General features: G+C 39.1%; 1 protein-coding gene across 3 annotated transcripts in view; it reads left to right on the forward strand.

Moving 5' to 3' along the window:
• Window positions 1–5,520: 5,520 nt before the first annotated feature.
• The window catches only part of nphs1 (NPHS1 adhesion molecule, nephrin), a 40,329-nt gene continuing 27,593 nt past the window's right edge, over window positions 5,521–18,256 (forward strand). For 2 of the 3 annotated variants that reach the window (XM_084944863.1, XM_084944864.1), the window contains exons 1-3: window positions 8,057–8,374; window positions 10,559–10,753; window positions 14,058–14,180. In XM_084944863.1, the coding sequence (XP_084800989.1) occupies window positions 8,365–8,374; window positions 10,559–10,753; window positions 14,058–14,180 (328 nt within the window). In that variant the 5' untranslated portion in view covers window positions 8,057–8,364. Of the gene's footprint in view, window positions 5,607–8,056; window positions 8,375–10,558; window positions 10,754–14,057; window positions 14,181–18,256 lie in introns of those variants that run through there. The other variant, XM_084944865.1, reaches the window with a different exon arrangement.

Raw genomic sequence — 18,256 nt, forward strand, 5'->3', positions numbered from 1 at the left:
AGAACTGCTAAGCCAGCTGTAACCTTGTTATTGTTTTTCTGACATTTATTTCACGGCTGACTTGACCCCCTTCGAAGCACCTCCATCAACACTTCTCATACACAACTCCCTTCATTCTTCACTCCGCACTATTGCTTCTCTCCCTCTCTTTATCTGTTTGCCTCTGTCTTAGACTAAGGAGTGAGAGACGGGGGAGTCCCATTGGCATTCTTTAACATCTCCTAGGCTCACTTGTGTTCAGAGAGTCATCTGTAGATCAGGAAGACAAAAAGACGCTCCTGAGCCTTTGCGTCACTCAACAGGTAAGCACGGCTCCCTTTCTCTCATGCAAATTCGCACACCTATTCAAAAGGTTCTTGGCTTTTTTAAGAAGGAGGTACGCCCTCTCTGTGTGTCTGTGTGCTTGCCTCATTTTTTTTCTGTGTACCCTAGGCAGGCAGATGTGCCTGAGTTGGTGAGGGTTGAAAGGAGGCTTTGCCTCTCTGTCTCTCAACTTTTTCCTGGGAAGAGCAGGTGTGTCAGTTTGTGTAACGAAGTCAGTGTAATCCAGTAAACTTGAACACTTTGAGCCAAAGGGACCAGAAACAAAGCAAGTGTTTACTTGAGTGCTTTGAAATTGGACTGGGCGTGTGTATTGGCCAAGCTGATATGATTTAGCTTGTCTGCTCTAATCAGACTGCTTAGAAAATGCCATGTTTAAATGAGAAATCGAGGATTTAGATGTAATTAGATTCTGTTGATAATCTAATCCACATCTTTTAGAAGCCCTCTTTATCAGCAACTCAGAGCTGAAGCAGTAATAGTTCACAAGACAGCCTCTATAAGCTACAGTAATTGTACCCACAGGCAATTGGTGAGATTGGTAAGAGTTTAGGTTGGCATTAAGATGTATGACCACATCTGAAATGGATGGCTGCATGGAGGTTGAAACTTCATTTTCTGCGCATTGACTGATTTCATGGGGTTTTATGTTAAATTGGTCTAGGATTGAGTGTATTGAGTCGTTTGATGATGTTATGAAAGATGCCATTAAAAATCTACCTGTCGGGGTCACGCTGAATAGTTCAGCTACTTCTAATGTCCTTGCGGGGAGAGTGGCAGCGTTGTCTCTAAAAGCGAATCAAATTTCAAATCAAACTTTCTAATTTGCATTTGTAAGAAGCTAGAGAAGAACAAGGTCAAAAAGAGAAAAAACACCGAACCAATTGAGTGCTGCAGTAGTAAAATATGTCTCTTTCTTATAGTCTAAGACAAATTAAATTGCCATTCAGTCTGGTATTTATCTAATGCCACATTTTGAATGACACGTTACAGTTATTCTGCAAATGCTACACCGTTGCACTTTTTTTTTTGCATACAAAGGAAATCAACATGTATCATTTAATGAGCATTCTTGCGGCTGGCTGTATTTTTAAGGCAATTAAGGTGGTTGTTTGACTAGGTAATGGGAATGTGGGGAGGTCAGCCAGGCTGTGTCTGCTTTCATTAAGAATCCCAATGAAAATGGTGACTCACGAGGCCAACAGCAACCGCTCTGTGCTGCACAAACATTTCTCCTCCTCACAGGAAATGGTTGATGTTTGAGGCCTAAATCCCAACGGTAGAGATGAGATTTTGGCATTTCTAATTGTATGATGACAAATGAACGAAATCCAGCGCTTATCGGGAGATGGAAAATGCTAAATTGCCATTCACGTGAAGACAAAATCTTAAGAAGAAGCTGGGAAATTATCGTCTTTTTGTTTACCTATACGAGGCAGAGATAAAGAGAAGAAGGGCATTTTTAACCTCAGAAAGATTTTCTATTAATTGAAGAGGGAAATAATTGCCCTTGTGTGTTCAAAGAGTATACTTGGGGCTCTGAAATACACTAATGTTTTGAGAGCGAAAAAATAATTAAGTGTGAGTTAATTCTTATCAAAGCCTGTTGGAGTGCAACTAATCGACTCAGGGAAGATGCGTCAAAAAGCTATTGCCTCCAATTCATTTTGTCTGTTCAGATGAGAAAATGTTTAGTTTTCAATTAAGTAAATCACTATTATTTGTTCCACTCCTGCAGCAGATACATTGAAGTGATTACATACTGATTTAAAATCCACAGAGCTCTCTTCCAGGTCAAATAACTCAAGTCTGTATCCACAATATTGAATGCTATTGGCTTGGAACCACAGCACTGCCTATGCCATTAATTTCTAAAATGTTCTTTTGTCACCATTCACAACAGGAGCATGCCACGATGCAGAAAGTGGACCACATTTCTATACTCATTTATCTGGAGAAAATATCCAAATGCACACTCTAATTGACATACAAATTGACTATCTTAATGGACTGTGCCATTAAGTCCGTTGTAAATGTTGAGGTATGTACTCTTACCTCAACATTTACAACAACTCATATGGAGATTTTCTGACTCACAGCAATATTCAAAAGTCCTGAGCTAACCCTCATGACCCCCATTGAGAACGTTATGTTTGCTGTAACATTTGTGTCTGTGTCATTCTCTCTATGAAGTCAAAAAGTCTTGAATGAATCCTGATCAAATCCATTAAAATGTAGCTTACATCTACCAAGGTCTTCAAGGTCAACTTAATGGTTTATTGGTCAAAAACTGACAGAAAGCCTTAGAAACTATGATTTTTGCAAGTTTCTGCATATTCAACATATACAGTCAATATATATGAAAAGTATTCCCTTGAGCTCTCCTTCAAGGTCAGTAGATTGATCTGAAGGTAATTAAAATAAAGATGCTATTTAAACCTGTGTTTCTTACTACCATTGTTTGTATTGACAGCATATAGGTATATAGGGATTCTTATATGGGGCATCTAAATATCCCTTTACTTTGGATCTTTGACCTTTTCCTCGGGGTCAAATAAGGTCAAACTTTCATAAAATGTATTTTATCTTTAAATGTATGTTTAAAAGCCTTCGTTTTTATTGGCAGCATTTTGGAAATGATACGCTGGTATATGAGGAGTCTAAATATCACATTATAGTTTGGATCCAAATATCATGTTGTTTTTGACCTCTGATCTCTCTCTTACTTTTCACATCTGCCCTTATTTCCAAAATGCATGATATCCTTAAAGAAAGCATTGTCAAGACAAAGAGAATGAGGTTGCTAGTTAGTTAGTATTTTACTCTTGTAAAATATAAAATAAGCTCAAGTTTTTTGATGTCCATTTATTTATAAATCTATGTCCACTATCATTATCATTACCTACTTCTACATAATGTCTGTGTAATCAGGGTAAACATGCTACCCTTATCGCAGTTGTACTGCCCTACAAATTTCTTATGTTTAAAAAGAAAACTAAATCAACATATACAACATGCAACACAATTCCATTAAAAGTAAATACTGCTCAGAGAGTGAGTTGCCTTGGTGGATATTTGCTTTCTCTGAGTGTTTCTTGTTTCTTTATACTTTTCTAGGAAATGGAAAATATGTGCAGAGATTTTTTGAAATTGAAATATGTATAAATACAAATGGAATTACAACATATAAAGCAAAAACAGAGGTTATATCATTCTAACAAGACTGAAAGTCAACATTTGGTAGGGCCGCCTTTGTATGTCCATCTTTAACACATCTTTTAGTCTGATTTCTTTTCGTCTCCAGAAATAATTCTTCAGACTTAATGAAGGGCATTCAAAGCTCTTCTTTAGATGTTGGCTACCTTTTGTTCCACTCTGTGTAGTTTTTCCAATCCAGATATGCTTTTACTGCATTTTCAGTGTGTTTGTGGGATCACTGTCAATGCTGAAAAATGAAGCTGTTGCCAATCATATTTTTTCCCGATGGTATTGTATAGTGGATCAAAATCTGATGGCACTTTTCTGTGTTCATAATTCCATAATTTTTGACAAAATCCCCAACAGCATTGGCTTGTCTTAAGCATTGACAGAGCCTCCACCATGTTTTACAGATAGCTATAAACACTCACTCCGGACCTTTTTTGTATATATCGATAAAATTTTAAACTAGAAATTTAATTTGGATTCATTGAAATCATTTGGATTCATCATTTCATCAGGCCTGTTGACACTGATTTTTAGTCCAGTTCTTGTGTAATCTGGCATACCTCTTTCTTCCAGTTTAATTACTAAGAACGGCTTCTTGGGAGCCACCCGTCCATTCAGGCCATTTCTGATGAGACTTCAGTGCACAGTAAACGGATTAATGAAAGGGCCAGATATACCTTACCTATTTCTTAGGTCAGGTCTTTCCGATATCTTAAGGCCTTGACCTTAAGATACAATTCGTTGTTTTTGGTTTTTGGTTCCGATTTTTTGCACCTACAGTACTTTAGTTTTTGTCCTCCAACGCTCCATTTTCTTCAAATTTTTAGGGATAACCTCCACACCATGCCAAGACATGCCAAGTTTTTGGCTCATAGTCTACTGGGAATCACCTTGTTGGTGCAAAAATAAAGTTCTATGCCTGTGTTATCTTTAGCATTTGTCATAGTTTCAACTAAACAAATGTGAACAAATTTTGCAACAGGCACCAGGACTGGACTGACAATAAGCAAAAAAGTAGCCAACGTCCAGAGAGAAACAGCTTCAAAAAGCCTGGAGGACTGTTGCCGAAGACCACCTTAAAAATTACAAGAATGTCTGGCTCCTTGCAAGAAATAAAGAAATAAGGGGTCTTTTAAGATTTTTTTTACAGTACTGTATCAACCATTTTATGCAAAAAGCTATGGAGAGTTTACTTTATACGGTAAGGCAGCTGCTATGCTATATAAATCAAGTGATAGTGGTTTAATTTAATATAAATTTAATACAAATTCTAAATTTATATTAGTGAAATTTAGATCACTACTAAGGACATTTTTGTTCCATTTTTTTGTGCGTCCCATGTATACACTGGTTTCCACAGGCTAAGTTTAAAAATCGGCTCTCGGAGGCTGATAGAAAGGTCCTTTATCTTCCATTCTTTGCTCCCAAAGCTGATTCTTTAAGAAAAGCCAGGAGAAATGCTGCAGAGACCACAGAGGTCTTTAGTGCAACTAATCACAAATATGTGTATGGCCTTAAGGGAATTGTGCACACTTTCATACTCATCACAAGACTAACTCTAGCTCAACGAAAATGTTCCTCTGCATTTTCTCATTTGAAACACACTGCAAAGAGTGTATCCTCAAGAAAAAGTTTTTCACCATTAAACGCCATTAAAATTTGAACCAGACTCTCAGATGCTTTTAAATGCCTTAAGCTCCACTTTAATGGAACTATGAATGATTCATTGATTAACTGAATGATCAATTGGAAGTCTGCAGAGATAGAGTTGTAAACATGTGCTGGGCTGTTACAAAACAATGATATGTTAAAAAATACTTTGTCAGCAAATCAAATCATGTCGACACATAAACACTCACAAAATATGACAAAATATGGAAAGAAAAATAATCCTTCCCATCTTGTCTTTCTAACCTAATGTCTGCCTGTAGTGGATGTGTATATGTCATTTGTGATTTTTTTTTTTTTTAAATGGTTGTTCCAGGGTTGTTGAAGGTCAGGTGTCAGCGGTGAAATGGACTTCTTGTCAGCCTGGATTGTGTCTGCTGCAGTCCTACCCTTTCTCTGTTTTATCTTGGGTAAGAGAATCAAATGTCACCGTGGAGTTATTACAGTAACTGTGGCCTTTCCAAGTCCCTTCCCTGTTCTGGCTAGTCAACAGAGCACTGTTCCCAGTGCTCTGTTGACTAGCCAGAGCACTTTTTTGAAGTCTTAATTTTCACTGAAACAGAATAACGTCGGTGATACATTCAGGTCACCTTCTCAACCTGCCTCAAATAGGAGTGTACAGTAAGTAAAGCACTGTACAACCTTAATCTCATGGTGATCTCTTCACCTTACACGTTGAAAATCTTGCCTTAATTGCCATGTTTTCTGCAGCAATAATTGATTTACTGTGGGTCTTATATAGTGCTGTAAGAAGGTATTTGGCTTTTTTCTGATTTCTTATTGTTTTCCATATCTATCATACTTCCATATTTCAGATAATCAAACAAATTTCCATGTTAGACAAATTCAAACTGCAGTTTTTAATTGAAGATTTCATTTATTACAGGAAAAAAAGCCATCCATAGCTACATGGGTGTATGTGAAAACTAACTGATTATTAAATCATGAATTAACTGCAATTAACCACATTTTTTAGAAAGCTGAGTTCAGTTTTAATAGCCACCCCCAGACCTGATTACTGTCAGACCTGCTGAATCCAGAAATTATTTAAACAGATCCTGTCTGTCAAAGTGAAGTTTAAAAATCTCAAAGAGCAAGACAACTTGCTGCGACCTTAAGAAAATGATGAGAAACAAACTCACTGACATCAATCGGTTTGGAAAGGGTTTCAAAGGCATTTTTAAGGCTTTGGGACTCCAGCAAACTACGGTTTGGAGCTATTATCCACAAATCAAGAAAACCTGGAACAGTAGTGAAACTCTACTAAAATTACTCCCAGAGTGCACGGACGAGTCATCCAGAAGGTCACAAAAGAACCCAGAACGGCATCTAAGGAACTGCAGATCACATTTGCCTCAGTTAAGGTCAGAGTTCATGATTCAGCAACAAGAAAGAGACTGAACAAAAATGGCATCCAGAGCAGGGTGAAAACCACTGCTGACCAAAAAGAACACAAATGCTTGTCTCATATTTGCCCAAAAAATATCTTGATGATCCCCCAGACTTGTGAAATCACCATTTAAAAACTGCATTTTGTATCGGCTTGTCTTTTTAATATTAAAATCTGAAAAATGTAAGTGTGAGAAATATGCAAGAACTAGATTGCATTTCTCCTTTGAGGATCATCATCATGGTTTATAGTAAGGTAAGGTCTCCTATAGGTGCATAGGACTTACTCTTAAAATTTCCACTGTCTCTTCGGTTTGCCTAATCAAGTAGAACATCATTGGTTAAATCTTTTCCCTGATTTTGGCTGATGGACAATTTATATTACAACCAGTTTGCCACCAGATTTATTCAGGGCATAAAGGAAACTTATTCACAGGGAATTAGTTCTTCATCCAGAGTAATGTTATGTTATTATTGACTAAATTGTAATTTGGCTTGTAACTTTGCTTAGGTGGGAGTTGTTTAAGATTTTTGTTCCATTGTCACAATTCTTTTAAACTGTCAGCTTTTTTGTCATCAAATACTTTATAAAGAAAGTAAATAACACTAAGTGAAAGTCACATCATGTTTCCATGGTGACAAATGACTTCCAGTTCATGGAATTTACCAAACACAATTAAAGAACAGAGATACATGAGGTCATCTGTCACCTAAACAAGAAATATTGTTGCTCTTTAACAGCAAAGAATAACTTTAACTTACAACATTAAAATAAGTATGGAAATGTGGGTTAAAAGTCAAATTGCACACTTGCAAACATCTATGTGGCAAAGTGGATGAGCAGTTGGACTCTTCAGTTGTCTCATACTGTAAGTATGAATGTTTTACACATTAAGCACATTATTCTCTACATATGTTTATTTGCTCTGATTTGCTATTGCCAAAGTAACATTGCTTTACTTATTATACCTAGGTTTGTTTGTGTAACCATTATGTTGCAGTCAAACTCAAACATTCAGCAGATTAAAGCAAACAGTTAATCACATGTTGCGTTATATTTTATTATGTCGCAGATTTAACTTATTTATATTCTTCCATTGTTTCTTTGTTCTGAGTATCCATGTAGGTCAGGTGTGGGAAAGCTCCCCCCAAATCCCTCCAGCATTTCCTGACTTTTAAAGTGCTGATGATGTCATGTCTGACATCACCAGGTTAATCCAAGAAGAGGGGAGTTTTTTGCACAGGCATGTTTCCTTTTGTTAGTTTATAGGATTATGAAGTGATTTGTCCTAATAGTTTTCTTATATGGAGCATTTAGCTGTGTAAATGAGTTAAACAGGAGAGGAGTGAGCTTTATGTGATTCTCAGCCATTTGTTGAGTTGTAGATTTCTCACCTTAAACTAGTGGTACTGGCTACACTAACAGAAGGGGAATTGACAGGTGAGGTGTGTTGCTTAGTCCGTGTGCTCTTTGTTTCCTGTTATGAGTTAATTTATTTGGGAGAATTTTGTTTTAAGTTTCACAAATAATGGGGGTGATTGTAAAAAAACTGCTCATCTCTGGGAACCCAAAATGCCTTCTGAGTCTGGTTACCTACCGCCTTCCTTGATACTCGAGCCAGACTATTTCACAAGCAAAATATTTCCCTCAAGAAGAGGAGAAGGTGGAGGTGAAGAACAAAACAAAGCATAAATACCTGACTCTATCAGAATACCAAAAACACGACTGCACGTGAATACAAACGTTATTCCACATCTGCCGAAGGGGTGGATGGACAAATGCTGGCTGGTGAGAACTGTTTTTACAGCTGTTTTGCAACAGAATGTCAAAAAAAACCTGAACTGAACTCTTACCTTCAGGCACCAGGACGTCACGTGTTGGTGTTTTGGATGCTAGTTTATCACCTGATGCTAGCTAGTTTGGTTAGCAAGCTAAATTCATAAATTGTATAGACATACATATAGTGTTAAGCAAGAGATGAATAAAATACTAGAATTTTACTCACCATTGCAGAAGCAGAAACTAGCGCTGTGCCATACTACAGCTCATAATATTGGTCACATAATCCATTAAAAATGCTCCAAAAAGCACCACCAGCAGACATAAACAGTGAAGAGTTACGTGAAATAGTGGATGAAGCCAAAAAGATAACCGGTCTGCTTCACCTACCTGTATCAGGACACCTGTCAATCAATCCAGGTGGATGCATTAGCAAAATAATAATAATAATAATAATGAAACCTAGCCATAGGTGCTAAAACCTTTTGTGTGTATGTGTGTTTATTTATTTATACCAGGGTGTAAACGATATTTTTAAAGATGTAAATTTGGACATTTTTAAAGTAGCGAGCATCATGTGGCACAAGAAGCATTGGGGTAATTTTTTAGCTCTGGAGATTGCCCCTTGGATAATGACCGCTGCTAATAAGTCACCATACTGCCCCTTAATTTCCCCTATGGGTATATATAAATGTCATTTATAAAAAAATTTAAAAAGCCACAACAAACATGCTTGCTGTTGTTGAGGTATTAACCTCTTGGGCTTTGGTGATAAAACTCTTGTTTATGTGTGACATGCTAAGGTGCAATATCAAGTCCACAAGAAGAAGATTTAACCCATCTCTGTAACGCCACAGAAACATCCAAAGTTTGCTAAGTTTAGCTAACACTACTCACTTTAAGTAGGTTAAAGCCTTAGTGGTTTGGAGATAGAGCAGGTCATCCATGCCAAAGTGTCCTTGATACAGACCACAAAAACTGCCCCCAAAGTGTCTGTGGTGTGTATGTGTCTGTGATGGATAAAGAGCTGCACCTATATTGTAAAAGAGCAGTATGCAAATATTACTGTAAAGCTCTATGTATGGTCCATAAAACTGGTTTAACTTAACGATTATAAATTCAGCTCACTTTAGGACATGGAAATGAAATTGTATTGCTGCATTTTGATATTTCTATTTCTCAGTAAAATCCATTGTGGAAGTATTTTAGTAGGCACTGTAGATCATTATTGACTATTCATTTATGTAAACTGTATGCAAATTTGCTTCTGTGTTTGGCTGTTTGTATGCATCCTCTGTAATGGCCAATCTTGCCCTTCATATTTGACGTGAGGTGACTGGTTCAGCCTTGATCTGAGAGCTCTGCCTCTCACTCATGTTGTCAGATGCAACAGAGCATGCACTTCACAAACAACTTGGCCATTGCTTCAATGAAGGTCAAGATTTAAACAGCCCAATAGAATCAGGTTCTCTGTGGGGCATTGTTTAAACAGACTTACGCTCAGATATTAAACGCTAATTGGAGTATGCACTTGCATTTGGCTTTTTGAACTGAATTTATTCATAAACTATTGTGTGTAATACTCATATAATCTTAGCCCCAGTGTAAAAGCCTGGTGGGTGGTCTACTTTAACGTAACCTTCCTGACTCAAGTGCACTGCGCCATAGGCTGTCACCTCAGAGCTTGGCTGAAGGATGGTGAACACCAACTATGACAAACAAGGGGGATTAAAGTGATAATCATTACTCTTCCCAGGAGGAATTAGCTAGTGGGACATCGACATTGAGGAAAAACCACAGGTGAACAAGGTCTCTGGTGCCCCATGTTTTTTTCCTCTTCCCAATACCCTATCTGCATGGCCGAGGGGGGATTTAATTTGCAGTAATTACTTTATTGACTCATTTTCAGGGCCGTATCACTGCAGTTTCCCATCAATAAAACATATGCCAAGATGAATAATGTGGCCAGGCACAATGGGATGCCTTCTCAAACAAAAAGACCACAGGACTGCTCTCCTGTGGTGCATGTTTTTGTCATGCTCCTTCTGCTCATTTTATTTCCTTCATCACACTCCTCACACATACTCAGCTCTTATTCTTTTCCATCTCTTTTCATGAAATCCCAACATATCCCTTTCATGTTTCCTTTCCAATGCGCCTGCTTGTCCTTTTTTTTTTTTTTAATGTTTCCAGGCACACGGGCCCAGCAGGCCTTTAGGACTGAGCCCAAGAATCTAACTGTGCGGATGGGAGCCACAGCTGTGTTGAGGTGTGAGGTGTTGCGAGCCTCGGGGACTGTGCAGTGGGCCAAAGATGGCTTCCTCCTGGGACCTGAGAGAAGCCTGCCAGGCTTTCCACGCTACAGCATGATTGGAAACCCCGAGAGAGGTAAGCCGGGATACTCACGGAATATGGTCTATGGCCTATTGAGCTTTGATGGACCTATTAAAACTAAATAAACATGTATAATAACAGAACCTCAAGAGATGCCAAAATTAGTAAACCTAAACAACTAAAAAATGAAACCATCAGAGAACTGTGTGTTATTTGCGTAAAGGGCACTTTAACATATGATTTCCCAAAGATAGTAGCACAATTTGAATCCCATGTACTTCTTTGTTTTGTTGTGACTTATAGTTTATATGGTTTAATTATGAAATGCTGCTGTCATGTCAAGATGCCCCCAGCGGTACGACTTCAAGGGGGCTTCTCTAAAAGTAAATGAGATGAGGTTGTTGTTGTTATGGCTTCGATGCTCCAATAAGCATGGCTGTTACAGGAACCTTATGGCTATTATAAAGGGGTATCATCTGGGGTGAGGTGAGGTGATTGTCAACAGCCTCTCGCACAACCCCCTTATCCTGTCACTCGCACATGAAGATTAAAAAAAAAGAAATTAAAGCAACAGAGTGCCAGATGATCTGTGAAATGTGGCAGAGAATATAGTGTGTTGCAGAATCTGCACCACAGTCTATAAAAAGTAATAGCCAATTAGAAGGCAATCCTGAGTAAGAGAAGAGCATCTGTTCCTGATCAGCCCACAACTCGACAAGCTGCACTTCACTGTTGCACAGTGTGGGAGACCACCAGTGACACATAAACACTAAGGGATGCAATGATGCACATTCTCGTGTGCGCCCTTATTCATGGCTTGAGTTTACACAAATACATTCAGAGGAGTAAAATATTTCTCTGTTGTTTAACTGTTAGTGAGAAAATTATTCATTACAATAGACACAGGGTTAGAAAATCTTGCCACCTTTTATATCCACAACAATGAAAAAAGAAGTACACAATGAATGTAAGGACCACAAACACACACAAGCTGTCAAACACTCATAGGCTCAGTCATAAATAAAATACCCATCAGTGCAGGTACCCTTTTCCAGGAAATGAAACTGCAGACTGATGTATGCAATCACTTTACACTGCACAGAACTAGCAAAATCATTTAAGATGACACTTGACTGCACTTTATACGCCACCAGTTTTCACTGATTGTCATCAGTGATGTTTATTGATGCTTAAAAAGACTGAAATCACATATTCACGCAAAGAAGAGAGGCCGGCGTTGATTTCAGCATGCACTTATAGTAAATTTAGCACCCTTAGTTTCCCAGAGCTGAAGCAGTAATGTAAATGTGTACTGACATGAGCCTAGATCCAGGATTTCAGCCATTTATGTGCACCAACTCTCAGTGTAAAGACAGAACCTTAAAGATAAAACAGCTTTTTTAAGGCACCAAAGCATTAGGTTTGTCTTTCTCATTTTGTATTCAAAGAATGGCTCACGAGCAACAACACAACTCTAGAAAATAGCATGCAGCCAGCCAATCAGGTAAAATGTTAATAATGAACGTCACATGTAGAGAGAAGTGAATCAGATTTTATCTTATCTGATATCAGCAAGCATCATAAACTGATAAATCATAGTCACACATAGAGATTAATTGAGGCTCTTACTGGGGCTTTTTGAGATATGTTGCTGTTATCTTGTTATACAGTATCAAATCCATCCATCCATCGCTCCCTCCATCTATCCATTTTTTTTTTATCCAACTCAGGGGCACAGAAAGGCTGGAGCTTGCCTCAGCTGTCAAACGGGAAAAAGAGGGGGTACATCCTCGACAGGTGGCCAGTTCATCACAGGGTTTACATCAAGAGACAGACAGCCACACATGCTAATATCGATACCTCAGGCTTATTTAGAATCACCAGCCCCAACCTAACAAGCATTCCTTTGGACTGTGGGAGGATGCCGCAGCACCCGGAGAAAAGCCATCAGGCACAGGGAGAGGATGCAAACTCATAAAAAGGCCAGTCAGCCAACAGGTTCTTGCCAGGAACCTTCTTGATGTCAGGCAACAGTGCCTGGCTAAATGATGAAAAAGGTTGTTTACATGAACATCAACAATTTCCCCTACTCTTTCCCTCTCCCTGGGGACTGACCTTTCCCACTTATGTAATAGTATGTGTTTTAAAGTTTCTGGGCTGATGCACAGATTCATATTTGCAGAAGGGAAGGCATTTTCCACTGCAGGCATAATATCTATGTAGATGTACTGTATCCAAAAATTTCAAAGGCCCTAGATGAAATAGATACAGAGTAATGGGCAAATAACCAATTCTCATTGCAGCCTCTGCCAGTCTCTACAACTTGATTGGACTATTTGTGAGTAATTTCAGGAAAGAGGAATATGATTAATAACTCCAATGTCTCTTTCTTTTTGCACTCAATGATAACTTAGATGTGAAAATTGCTTCTGGTTGGTGTTAATTATCTTGCCAACGTACTTGACACATGTATTTGTAGGCCTGTGTGGTTGTCAGACTAAGATACTATTTTCCACATATTAGTAGGCTGTGAGCCATCAGGAGCTGGAAAACCAACGTTGAACATCATCTAATCCCCACAGGTTATGGCAATGCATCAAACAAATCAAGCCCTGTTGGCATGCCACACTATCAGAAGAGAGATGCAGAGTGAGGGATTCTGCCTGGCATCAATTAATAGACATTTTATTCAGTCTGCGTTGTGAATTTGGGATTGGATTTCATTTACCACACTGGAAATTCATTCTGAAACAAAATGCTGTGAGTATAAACAACCACTAGCATGTCAATGGAAATGCCTGCAGCTGGAGATTCTCACCAAGTGAAATGTTTATATTTTACAGAAATAAGAAAACTGGCTGTTTATAGTCAAATCAAACACGAATGTCAGCAGTGGAGTATATTATCGTACTGAACTGATGCGCAGGACTGCCATTTAGATTTCTAAGCTGCCGTTGCTCAAGTGGTGGTTTGATCCCTGGACCCTCCACGCACCAAAGTGTCCTTGTGCAAGACAAAACCTCAGATCTACTAGTTACAGCTGCTTTGCATGAGCGTCTGTAATTGGGTAAATGAGAAGATATTGCAAAGCATTTGGTAGAACTAAAATTAGGTGCTCTCTACATTAAACCCATTGTCAGTTTCTCTTTGATTGTTAATTTTGGCATTATGTAAATTTAAAAAAAAAGGCCTCTAAAAATGCTAAATGCTTGTCAATATATAAATACTATAAATGTTAGAACCTCCTAAGTTATACTCAGTAGAAGGGGACCCATAGGAAAATGAACCCATTCTTTTTGTAATTATCTACATATGTAGCATCTCTCCAACACAGTTCATCTCTCCATCTCTGTTCCAGGCCAGTATCATCTTCAGATTGAAGATGCTCAACTGGAAGATGACACCCAATATGAATGTGAAGTGACCTCATCCGAGTCCAGCAGTGGAATCATTTCCAGGCTGGCCTGGCTCAACGTACGAAGTAAGGGGGGGAAAACAAAAGGTTGTGGAGTCTAATAATAATCATGTTTTCTTTTTTCTTTTTTTCCCCGAGTAACAAAATGCATGTAAGAAGGCACAGTGAGCATCCTCAGTACTCCAGTAACATTTGTGACCTCTTGACCAGTAATCAGCATACAAAGAGCTGTTAAATATTCATTTCTATTGATAAAGAGCTTTTATTTGTGTAAGATAAGGCAATTGCATTTGAAGGACAGTTTCAAGTTACTTTGCCCTTGGTACGGCGTGTTTACTGTAGCAGTTTTATTCAATAATACACTGATCAACCACAGCATTAAAAGTACCACCAGGTGAAGTGACTCATATTGATCATCTCGTTAAAATTAAATGTTTTGATGGAAAACCTTGGGTCCTCACATTAATGAGACTGTTACTTAGAGATATAACAATTACCCAGCATTGCTGCCAACCAAGAACACAAAGGTAGTCCTGAATGGCCGTAGCCTCCCTCAGCAGAACAGTGTGCACTCCACCACATTGATCAGGAATGGCTCGAGGAACCTGACAATGGTAATGACCCAGCCTCCAGGGGTTCAGAGCTTTTTTTATTAGCACAAGGGGGATCTAGACAATAATAAGTAGGTTGTTTCAGTGTTGTGCTCACAATTCTACAAACTTTTCAAACAGTATTCAAGTACTATGCCACCTTTACATGTTCCAGAAGGGTCCGTGGCTTTAACTAGCAGCTGGAAAATATAAAGAGCAGCCTGGCTTCTCTAGCAAGCCTCAAGGCGATTCATGTCTCTTCCTTGCGCAGGAATACATTTTAACAGAAGTGATTGAAAAGTTCCTTCTCAGACATGGAATGGAATAGATGTTATTGTGCAACTACATTAGACCACCTGTAGTCACTCTATAACAACCGGTGTTTCTCTCTCCCTAACCCTTTTGCTTGTGGGAGCAAGCCCATATGTGGTAAGGAAAGGACTCTAAAAGAACCTTTCTTCTCCAGGCGCACTTCATTTACTTACATCCCCCTCCCTATTCTCTCCCCCGCACAATTTCACCCTCTCTCTTGGCTCGCAGGCTTTCTCTTTGGTGACCATGGACACTGAGGATGGGGGTTTGGATAGGAGGGGCGGTTGTGGCGATTGTAGAGTCCTCGCTCTCTTCTGGGAAGAGCGCAGCTTTTTCTGACATCAATAGGCTGGCGCGAGAAATGGCGGGTAGTGTTGTACTTGAATGGCAGTATTCTACACTGCTGCAGTTTAATATCCTACGGCAAGCCTACACCTGCAGCCACAGCAGGCTTGACTCCCACATTCATTACCTCTGAGATGCTTCTTGCATGTGTGCCCACTTATACAAAATCAAAACTCTCGCTTTCTGCTTTGTCAAAACAATGAAAATATGTGTTATACCAACCAGTGTGTTGCATCAGGGATGGCTGGTAGTAGTATTAGTACTGGCATTTACCCATGACAGACTCTTTCATAATGTTCCTGACATGCTCACATACGAGTCCACATGCTGCACATCTCAGCAGGTGTTTTTATTCAGTGTCCTGGGCTCACGTCCCAGCTGTTGACTGTTTAACATGGACATTTGTAGATGAGCTGTCGCAAAGGGCAATCAGTGAAGTGACTGACTTAAAAAGCTCTCTGCAGCCTTGGTCTTAAAGGGTTATTTGTTCCAGCCCAGCAGTTCAAGTGATTCAAAATACGTGACTAATCTGGGGCTTGATAATGAGCTGATGAATTCAATCTCCCGTTAGTGCTGAACTGGGACTGGAAACTGTGTATCCCCTTTGAAGAGCACCGTCTCTGATGAGTTTCCGATGGACTTCTCTATCACTGAACTACGGCTCCCAAGGCCCCGCACCCCTGGCCAGTCAACCATGGCCATATCCTATCAAGCTCTGCATCAAATCAAAACACTATAAAGTCTTTATGAGGAGATACAGTAGGGGAGAGGGGAGGAATTTGAAAACAAAACAGATTGGTGGTTGTATAATTGGATTCTTGGGTTAGGGAGAGTGATATTATGACTGGCTAATTCAAGATGGATCACCACAGGCAGTAAATAGCAGGGATAAAGGCAAAAATGTCAATAAGCCCCATCCATGGGCTAACAAAGAGATGTTTTCAAGACATTTCCATTGGTGCAACCTAACTCCTGTGTGTTTTTTGCTTCCCTGCGGAGCTTAGATAGGGGATTACTGCAACAGGCAGATCAAGTGGCAGTGAGTAATCCATGACAATAACAACCTCTACCCTCTCTGCTGAAGCCCCCTCCTCTGCTAAAACTTACCCCGCACTGTGCCCGTCACATACCTGACACATCCTGTGTCTCGGTTTATACCATTAGCCTTAGCATTTAATCCTATTAATGAACAACTCTCTCCCTCACCACAGTGCACGCCTGTACAGATGCCTCCTGCAAATGTTCAAAACTGTTTTTGATGTGTTCTGGTTTTAGACTGTTACTCATTCATTTGGCATAGTGTGTCACCGAGATATTTGTGTGTGTGTGTGTGTGTGTGTGCGCGTGCCCATGTGTGTAAGCTTATTATCAGCGTTGGTTGGAGGTTAGAGGACATTTTAGGAACCAGGGCTATAGCGAGGTTTTTTTCGGTAGCTAATGAGTTTAGCACTTGAAGAGTATATAATGAGCCTTCATTTTATGATTCCCTGTTATGAATAATGGAACAACTTATAAATGGGGGCACAAGCAACGTAGAACATGGTGACTTTATTCATCTTTGTTCATGAAAAGTTCTGACAGTTGCCCAAGATATAACCTCATCAGAGGATGGGGTGTTATACACTGGTGCCATGCTTTAATTCTGACAGCGCCACTTTAATGTTACAGTAGGTTCTTTCTGAAAAGGGGAAGTTCGGCTTAATAGCAACATGAGCGGTTCCTTGTTAATTTATTTAGAATCCATCACAAAGGTGCATTTACAATTGAGCCTAAATCTGTTTTTAATGTTGCGCGTGTGTGATGCACTTGCTGTAAATGGGAGTTTGGGAGATGGATGCTGACAGATGCAGTTATGACATGTTTTGGCTGGAGCGGTGCTCGTGCAGATGAGAGGTGATGGAGGTAGAGCTTTTTGTCCTAAACACCTGTTCCACTTCTCCCTCTGAATGCAGACAGAGAAAATGGAAAGCTGTTTCAGTGGTTTGCAACGTCACGGATTACATATCAAATAAATACCATGTTCATATTGTGTATGAATAGCCAAATGTATGTGTTTCTCTGCACATACAATACTGTGTAAATCGTAATTTCTTTATATTTTGCTTGAAAATGGAAACTATATAACATAGATGGAAATATAGCATATAAGCAACATATAGCATAAGGCCTACACGAATAGTTCTCCGACCTTCTTTAAGGACATTCAAAGCTCTTCTTTGGATGTTGACTGCCTTTTTTTTCTGATCTCTGTTAACATGATCCCACACGGCTTCAATAATGTTGAGGTCCCTCCTCTGGGGAGGCCAATCCATGAATAACAGTGTTTAATTATATGTTTTTCTATCCAGTGAAAGTGTTTAGGATCAATATGGGCTGAAAAATGAAACTGCTGTCAATCACATGCTTTCCATTGTATTGTATGGTGGATCAAAATTTAATGGTACATTTCTGTGTTCATTAAACTAAATGGAAACAAATTATGTGTTTTTGTGACAGGCTGCTAGTATCAAATACCTAAAGATGCAAAGTTGTCTGTTATATGTAAAAGCAACACTTGTTAATTACTTCAGTTAGGTTCCTTTTGAATAATTCACTGGTCAGTGTTAAGTAGCTTCCTCTGAAAATGGTCAGGTACAAGCGACTGAACTGAAAATGAGTTTAAAAATAGCCAGTGTCCAAAGAAAACCTTTGAAAGCCATTCAGAAATCCTGGAGAACTATTGCTCAAGACAAAAAAGCAAATTGAAAGCAAAATAAAGAGAAATGAGGGGGTGGCTCAAGACTTTCGCACAGTACAATATAGAAGGAAAAAAAACATTCTTGCACACATACTGTGAAAATATGGTTTTCGACAAGATTTATCATCCAAAGATGAAACTGATGAGTTGTGTCTTTC

Source organism: Perissodus microlepis, chromosome 11 (assembly GCF_051167445.1).
Source record: "Perissodus microlepis isolate ML-2025 ecotype Zambia chromosome 11, ASM5116744v1, whole genome shotgun sequence".
Taxonomy (NCBI): domain Eukaryota; kingdom Metazoa; phylum Chordata; class Actinopteri; order Cichliformes; family Cichlidae; genus Perissodus; species Perissodus microlepis.